The sequence below is a fragment of the Phocoena sinus genome, chromosome 16 (assembly GCF_008692025.1).
Source record: "Phocoena sinus isolate mPhoSin1 chromosome 16, mPhoSin1.pri, whole genome shotgun sequence".
In the NCBI taxonomy this organism is placed as follows: Eukaryota; Metazoa; Chordata; class Mammalia; order Artiodactyla; family Phocoenidae; genus Phocoena; species Phocoena sinus.
The window spans coordinates 76414682-76423285 of record NC_045778.1 but is presented as its reverse complement, the minus strand read 5'-3'; the positions used below and the strand labels follow the sequence as shown (position 1 = coordinate 76423285).

At 60.2% G+C, this 8604-nt stretch overlaps 1 protein-coding gene across 1 annotated transcript; it reads right to left on the bottom strand.

Annotated features, from left to right (window-relative positions):
• Nucleotides 1-3704: 3704 nt before the first annotated feature.
• HMX3 (H6 family homeobox 3) lies at nt 3705-6829 on the bottom strand. The gene is made up of 2 exons (XM_032608578.1): nt 6409-6829; nt 3705-5790 (listed from the first exon to the last, which is right to left on the bottom strand). Exons 1-2 carry the CDS (start codon nt 6818-6820, stop codon nt 5117-5119), a joined length of 1086 nt encoding a protein of 361 aa, XP_032464469.1. The 5' UTR covers nt 6821-6829; the 3' UTR covers nt 3705-5116.
• Between the last annotated feature and the right edge of the window lie 1775 nt (nt 6830-8604).

Genomic DNA, 8604 nt, shown 5'->3' with positions numbered 1-8604 from the left:
CGTGCACACCGCGATTCGCGTACGCCCAGACGCGCGGATCGCTCGCACCCACAAGGCAGAGACTGCCTGCAGGCTGGGCGGGAGGGGATGGGCAGAGAGTGGGCGGCAAGCCGCGAGGAGGGGCGGAGGAGTGCCTCTGCCTGGCCCGGTGTAAGTGCCTGGGCGGGCGACGTCCCAGGGGCTTCCCCGGCTGTGCTCTGGACCCCAAGTGGGGATTTCTATGGGGCTCATGGTTTTTGCACCCTGACCCCGTCGCGGTGACCCAGTAGAGTGGTCTTTTCCTAGCCGCTCTGCGTTCTAAGTTTGGATCGCTGAGGGGAAGAAGCCTCCTGGGTGGTTCACAGGACTCGGGGCGTGGACAAGCCGAGGGGTGGGGCAAAATGGAGCTCTGGAGGCGGGCAGGGCGGTGCTCAGCAACGTCTCTGGTCCCTGCAGGGCCTTTCCAGGGAAGTCCAGGTGCCCCGCGCGCGCAGGGGAGTAGAAGCTGGAGTGCTTGGCCCGGGCCCAGGCAGCCCTACGACGCCAGCTCTCGCCAAAGCTCCCGAAGGTCGAAGGCTGTGCAGCCCTCTAGGCCCCCACTGCTCTGACCCCAGCTCCCAAAGCCCGGGCCGCGGCTGACCCAGCGTGCTCTTGTAGACGAGAAAGCGAACCCCACCGACCTTCGTACCTCCCCCTCCTTCTCCCCGCCCCACCCTCCAGCGCGCACTCTGGGGCTCTGGCGTGCCAGGGGACGTCCTGGCTCAGAATGAGGGCCCAGTGGCGGGGGTGGGGCAGTTTATATCTGTCTTGCTCTCGTTTGATGTACACACACCCGCTCTATTTACTACCAAATAAAAGAAATACATCTGTGTTGCCAACAGAAACAGCTCGAGAGCTGGCTCTCTGGTCTCCCAGGGCCCGGAGACCCTCCCGGGCACTCAGAGCCACAAAGCCCAGCACTGTGAGGACCCCGGATCCGAGTGAGGCACCGGCCCATAGGTATACGGGGGTCTGAAGTGGGATGATAGCGGCTCCCGTAGTTTGTCCCAGGTGGCTTGTGACGAGGGAACATGAGGCATCTCTGCCCAGATGATTTCCAGCTTCACGCCCCAGAAGTAGGAGCACCACCTCGCTCCCTGCCCAATCCTTTCTACAAGGTTCTTCCCAGCTTGCCTTAGCCTGGGGCCATCAGAGAAAACCAGCTGCCCAGGGTCACCCAGAACAAAGTGTGCCTGACTGTGCCTGTGCTGTTGTGATGCTATGTGATCACAATGTATATGTGACGCTAAACACATACACAGGCTGGGCCCTGGGAGCCCCTGGATGTGGTGTCCGTCAGGAGGTCTAACAGAAGGGGGGGCAGTGAATGTTTCATGTCACCCTTGAGGGTGAGTGTATCCTGTATGTTGTCTGCATGTGTCTGGATGATGCAGAGAGGATTAAGCCAGGAAGCCGATACCATTGCACTGACTTGAATAATTTGGGGTGCCAATAGGGAAGGATCTGAAGTTAGGATAGGAGAGAAGGCTGGGTTCCACAATCTGAAGGGAGGGGAAGATGAAAGGATGAAATCGGGGATGTTGGCTCAGTGTCCTAGGGATTTCTTGGAGGAGTTGAGTGGAGGTACGCTCACTCTGCCACATAGCCCCTTCTGCTGAGCGGTTCCAGCAGTTCCTGGCAATCCTTGCAGAGGCATCGCCAAGAGAGGCACTCTGTGTGGGGGAAGACGGCCCCCGGGCTAGCTCCTCGGGATGTGACAGTTCCATCAAAGTGCTGTCTGGCCTCTCCTGACCACAAAGGCTGGCAGTAGAGCCTAGGATGCTTCGTGCTTGGGGAGCAGCTTCCATGCTCCCTGTCTCTTGCATTGTGAGAAATACCATGACCCCCAGCCGACGGGAGCAAAGCAGATGTTTTCCCGCCTGGGCAGGCTTCTAGGTCATATCACTGCCAGTTCCCAGGCGACGGCCGAGCCACATTCCTCCCCCAGGGCTTCACCTTGGCTCCTGGGCGGGACTCACCGGCCTAGGGCAACGGGGTCCTCAAAGGGAGGAAAGGGAGGCTGCAGGAGCAGGACAAAGAACAAACTGTGCGTGTGGAGAACCAGTTATTTCTCGACTTTGTAAAGACCAGGTCAGTCAAGAACCATTTTCTAGAATCCAAACACAAATAAAGGAGTATTTTCTTGGCGCTTGATAACATCGTGTTCTGGCTGTAAAATCTAGGAACGTGTTTGCTATTGCAACATTATTTTTAATGAGCTGTTATTGGCCTGTCCCGCAGTTAGTACTGCCGACAGTAAAAGGCATCACTGTGTTTGCAGGTAACACAAGGAACGACATATTTGGACCCCGAATTTCTGTTTATTTTCATTTTGTGACACATGCCCTCGTTTTTATCCCAAACCAGAGCAAAATAAAGGGAGATCCATCTTCACTGAGGTCCAGGCTAAATTTTGCCATAACTACACATGCCAGTTTATTTGGAGGCAGTTTCCCATCCATAGGAAACGATACTTGACGTTTCAGCCACAGAAGAATCAATCGTGTGGATTGGGTTTGAGCAACTGCAACTGTAAAGCTCTGGGAGAGGGAATGAGAGCGCGTGCAGGCGCTCCGCAGCGGAACGCGCCCGCGGTGTGCTCACAGGGATCTTCACCGTCCTCCCCTTTCTCGGCTCCCCAGCTTCAAACGCGCCCTGCCAGGAGCTGGGCGTGCAGACCCCAAGCCCTAGGGCAGGCAGTCGCGCCGCGTTGGCAAGGGGCGCCCAAGCACCTGCTTCCGCCCTCCGGGCCCGCGCTCTCGAGCAGCTCCGGGAGCGCCGCGCTCGGCAGGCCGCCCACCCGGTGCCCGGAGGCCGGGCGCCCGGCAGGAGCTTGGGAATCGCTAGCGCTGCACTTCCCGGCGGCTGGCCGGATCGGGGTACAGGGCCCAGAGAAACCCTGCGCCCGTGAGCCTTTGGGCGCGGTGCACAGAAAAGGATCTGCCCGGGAGGAGGCAAAGTCCTCTCGGTTGTCGCCGCCGCAGTCGGGTGGTCTCTGCTCCCCGGCACTGGACTCACCATGACCGCGCCCACACCCGAGGCCGCCCCGGGAGCCACAGTTGCTCCAGGCTTGCGGAGGCCTCCCTGTCCCGGAGCTGGGAGCCGTCGTCCCTAGGCCTGGTTGGCCTCCCTGGGGTCGCCCGCTCGCAGCCTGGCCTCTCCCAGGTGGACATCGCGATCTGCCTCGGGCCGCAGCTAAACTCCACGTTCACTCCCTTCTTCCCTCCCCCGACCCTGGAGGCAGCCGGAGCCGACCCAGCTCAGGCCCAGTGAGTGCTCAGGGATGTTCTGCCCAAAAGCTCGCGGCTCCCAAAGGACCCTGCGGTCTGGGAACGGAATGCGAGGCTGCTGCCCTGCGATCGGAAATACCAGCGGTCTCTGAGCTTGCGGCTGTCGCTGCGCTCAATTCCGCGAACGAGATAAGCCCGGGTCCTCACCCGTTCCGCCCCGCATTCTCCCCTTGCTCACAGGGCGTTTCAAGAGGCGTACGGTACGGAGAGAGCGGATCTGGTCGCGAACAAAGCCGCCTCTGTCTCCGCCGCCTCCTGGATTACAGGGATGTGCGTCCAGGTCGGACTCGGCCATTGCAGAGGCAGCCAGAGAGCGAGGCAGAAGAGAGTTCGCAGACACCTGCTCTGGGGAAAATCGTCCAAAGTTACACACTCTGGCAACAGGAAATGCCTCGCTTTTCTTTTCTTTTTAATTAATTCCATTTCACGACAACATTAAGTGTAACAATATTTTGTGATTTTTTTCCCTCTTTTTCTTAAAAAGCGACTGAATCCGGGCAGAGGTGAGGGAGATGGGTGGGAGGGACAAACTATCGCAGAACAACAGGTGTAGCCGACAGAAAGAAAACAGATTGGGTGGCAGAGCAAGGAGCCCTGAGGAGTTGAGGGTGAACTTTACAAGAAATCTGTACATTGATCAAATAAGTTAAAATTCTCCTAAGTTGATTGTCCTTCACTTAAAGCGCTCTGGTATGCCTATCTTACTCCTTTGAGCATTGCTACCTATCCTTGTTTCCTTCCTTCCCCCCTTTCCCCTTCTTAATTTCTTCCTCATAAATGAACGACCGGAATTATGCATTGAAGACGTCTGCTTCTCTCCGTGGAGGAAGAAGCAGGCTCTCAGGAAATTTTGTTCAATATTGCACAGGTCAAAAGTACAACAGTTACTGCAGAACAAAACGGTAGGTGGAGAGGATAAAAGATAATTTTTTTAATATTGAAATATTCTCTCAAAATAGGGAACAAAGTAATAAAGGTAACATTAATAATAATTTACCAACAAATGAAATTCCCCAAATATAGGCTGCTAATAAATAAGACCATCCACACCAGGCCAGATGTGGAGTTGTTTCAATAATCAGAAGTCTGATTTGGGGCTGCCTCATCTTTTCCCTTTAAACACTTAATTAGAGAATTCATCGGTCCCAAAAAGGACAGATGAAGAGGTCAATTGCGACAGACCTCTGCCGGGGAGAGAAAAGTGGCCTGAGTCGGGGTTCTTATGAGAGGCTGCTCAGGTTCTGAAAACTGGGGAATATCTGATTGGGAGTGGAGAGGAAGAACCACACCCAGAAATTCAGAAATAAAAGTACTACAACGTGAATTTCTCCCTCTCTCCCTCCCCCCCGCCTCTCTCTCTCGACTTCTGAAAATAGTTCTATAGAAAATGAATCAATTAGAGGGGTTCAGGATTTGCGCTTACTTTCCTTCCATAAAAATAAAACCCAAAAAGCCACAGCGCAAGGCAAACTGGGGGCGGGGGTTGGGGAGGGCGGCACATTTTGCAAAAGCTTTTTCAGCCGAAATATTTGACCTGGAAATTTTGTCTTTTTCCTGCTTTCTCTTAATATAAACCAAAACCAAAAGTAAGAGGGGAAGAGCCTCAAATCCATTAGGGGTGAATTGCACGAAAATGCATTGCAAATACTTACAAAAACGCTACCGATTGGGGGAGGGGAGGCCGGAGCCGCGCGCCGAAGCCCCGGTTCCCGAAGGCCGCTGGACGTCTCTGCGCCCTCGGCCCGGCCCAGTCTCCTCTGGGGTCTGGGAAGGGGGCCGGGTGCTCCCTCCTCCTCCCCTCTCGGGCCTCAGACGGGCCGGAGCAGCGGCACGGACGAGACCACCGGGTGAGAGTAATACACGGGGTGCGGGAAGGTGAGCAGCGGCTGGCTGACTGGCACCGGGGCCCCCGCGGCCGCGGCCGCCGCGCCCTCGGCCGCCGAGTTCTCGTGATAGAGGATGGGCACCCGTACGATGCGCTGCGCCGCGGCGTGGCTCAGGTTGGCCGCCTCCAGCTCGGCTGCCAGCTGCCGCTTCCACTTGTTGCGGCGGTTCTGGAACCAGATCTTGACCTGCGTCTCGGTGAGGTGCAGCGACGCGGCCAGGCCGGCGCGCTCCGAGCTGCTCAGGTAGCGCTTCATGTCGAAGGTGGACTCGAGCTGGAAGACCTGGCTGCGGGAGAAGACCGTGCGCGTCTTCTTCTTGCGGCACGCGGGCTTCTTCTCCGGGCTGTCCGCGCCCTTCTTCCAGTCCTCGGCGCCCGGCGTCGCCGCCGCCGCTCCCACGCTCGCCCCGGCCGCGCCCGGCGCCGCCTCGCCCTCCTTCTTGCCTTCCTCCGAGTCGCTCTCCTCCAGAATGATCTCGTCCGGGCTCTTGGAGTCCAGCTCCTTGTGGTCCGGATCGGCTTTAAGCAGCGGCTCCGGGGAGTCGCGGTCGGTGCCCGAGGCGGGGGAGGAGTCTCGTAGCAGGGCCTTCTCCGAGGCTGGAGAGAGACAGACGGACGCACACACACGCACACGGACACAGCCTTCAGCGAGGCCTGGCGCCTGGGAGCGGCAGGCTCAACCCGCGCCGGCCTCTGGGCCCCAGGCCTGGAGGCCTCACCATTCCCGCGGGCCTCCTCCTTCCCGGCTGGGCCAGAAGAGGGGCGCCACATCCTGGCATCCAACCTTCTCCCTAGGAGAGGCTAGGGAGACCCGGAGTGGGCAGCACGGCCGGTTCCTTTCTTTCCCTCAGTTCCCTCGCCGGGGGCCCGCGGAGATTCGCCTCCAGCTTGGGCCCGCCGGGGTCACTCCCTCCATCCAGGCCAGGTCCCCAGTCCCAGCCACCTGAAGCCTCCCCATTCATGCCCGAGGCCACTTTCCCGGGAAGCGCCGCGCCCCGGACTCCAACTCCATTTCTTTTCTCACCAAGTGGGATTGGATTCCCTAGCAGCGCAACAGAGCGTGCGGGCAGGAGTTGCAAGCCAGGGGACGGAGGAAGCCGGCCAAACAGCGCGTTTGAGGGTGCGGGGGTCCCAGGGCTGCGGTGGAAGGCAGCGCGGACCGGGCTGGGACAGGCGCGCAGGGAGGACAACGAAAGTTCAAAGAGAGGTCGGTACCTTCAGGTCGTGGGAGGTGGCCGCCGGCGGGGGTGAGAGTGTAGGGGTACCACCAGGCCGGGGAGCGCTCCAGGTAGTGCGCGGGCAGGGCAAACCTCTGCGCCGGGATCTCAAAGCGGGGGAAAGCCAGGTCGCCCACCTGCGAGAGCGCGAAGCCCGCGGCGCCCTCCAGGGCCCCCTTGGCCGCAGCGGCAGCGGCGGCGGCGGCGGCGGCGGCGGCGGCGGCGGCCGAGGCCGGAGCGAAGAGCGTCCGTGGGGGCGGCTGCGGCTTAGGGGGCGGCCGGTGGTGGTCTCCGTTGAGCAGGTTCTTGATGGAGAATGGGGACTCCTTGGGCGCGGGAGGCGGCGGCGGCGGCGGCGGCGGGGGCTGCGCGCTAGCGGTGCCGGGGGCGTCCGGCCCGGGCTCCGGCATTGTCCCCTCTCCTCCGGGTCCCCGGGAGGGAGGGAACGGGACAGGCAGGCGGCCGGGCGAGCAGACGGCGCCGGAAATCAGGACCATAAACGGAACTCAACTACGGGCGGAAAGTCGGGGGCCGCCCCGGGCGCAAATCCAACGGCAGGAGGGCGGGGTGAGGACCCGGCGGGGCTAGCTCGCATGGGGGAGGGGTGCTGAGGGGCGGGGAGCGGCCCCGTAGCGGCACCGAGGGAGCGAGGCGGCTAGGCGGCGGCTGCAGCTCCCGGGGAGGAGGCGGCTAGAGCAGTCCCCGGCTTGGGGCTGCGTCAATCCGGCGCCGGATGCTAATGATGAAATCAAAATGTCATCCAAGTTAAATGCGGGGAGTATACGGCGATTGGGCGCGTACAATGGCAAATGGGATTAGGCAGGCGAAGGCGCAGCCGAGCCCGGGTCCCGCAGCCGCCTCCGCCACTGCCCCCTCCTCGCCCTTCCCTCGGATTTTTGGCGCTTTGGCTTCGGGCTATAAGAGCCCGCCTATTATTGGCTTTATATAGTCCAATTAGGCAGCAAATGAGGACAAGCCTATTAGCACAAAAGGATATTGGCTCCTGCTAAAGAGGCACTCGGAGCGCTCCTGCGAGCGCAGGAGGCGAGCTAGGGGACGCTGAGCCGGCGGCGCCCCCGGCCGGAGCGCACTGACAGCCGCGGCTACCCGAGCCCGCGCCTCCCTCTCCCCCCTGCAGCTCGGGGACCCGCTTCCAGCCGCCTGGCCCACGGGAGGGGGAAGGGGCGGTCCAGGCCCGCCCGGGTCACCTCGGGGTTATCCGCGCTCGCAGCTGCCTCTTCCCCGCCCCAAGGGTTTGGCAGGGGCCCTCCGCCCCGACTCAGCTGGAGAGCCACGCAGCACCGACCCAGGAGGCAGGACTCGGCCTCCGGCCCGCGGTGAACTCAGCACTTTCCTACCCTTTGGGGGTCCAGCGACCTCAGCATTTTCCCTAAAGCTTGCTAAAGGCGCGGCCAGGAAGAGGGGGATTTGGGTTCCCCCACCCACCATCTAGTCGATAGGAAGGGAATCGGGGTGTAAGTCCTTGCACTGCGTCAGCCGTCTCAGAAATCCGCATGGCCTTGGCCTTTGGCTTTGGGAAACCGAAGAGTGAGCCTTTCCCCGGAGAGCGGGAGTGGTTGTGCCTCTCTGCGCACCCAGGTGTGCGCGCAGAACAGGCTGACGCGCGCGCGTCACTGGTGGGGCGGTGGGGCAGCGGCATCTCGGCACCGACGGCTACGCTCTGCAGGGCATTCTTTTTCCTCTGGTCGCCGGGACCCAAACCTTGACGAGCAACTCTGAGCCCGCTGCCCCGAAGACTGCAATTTTTCTCCGGGAAGTCTCTCTGGCCAGCCTTTGGAGCTGCCTAACGCTTTAAGAGGAGCAGTGTGAACCGAAGGCACAATGGCGTACCTTCCTCTGTGGCGGCTTTGGCAGCGACACCGCAGCACGTCCCGCCTGTCGTCAAGTCCCTAGAGAACCCTGCTGGACCTGTGAGCTGTGCGGACGGTTACTCTACTCCATGGACTTTAAAAACGACTCTCCAAATTGCACAAGAAAGCAGGAAGACAGGCATCTAAGACCTCTAAACTTAAGCATCAAATAAACCAGAATTACTTGTGGGGTCCCGTCCCAAGAACAGCTCCCTGGTCAGAGAAAGGTGGAAAAGTGGCTGTCACTCCCCTCCACCCATTGTGAGCTTCCATACACCCGAGGTCCTTTTTGTGGCCCCTTCCTTTACCATCGCCTTTTTTTT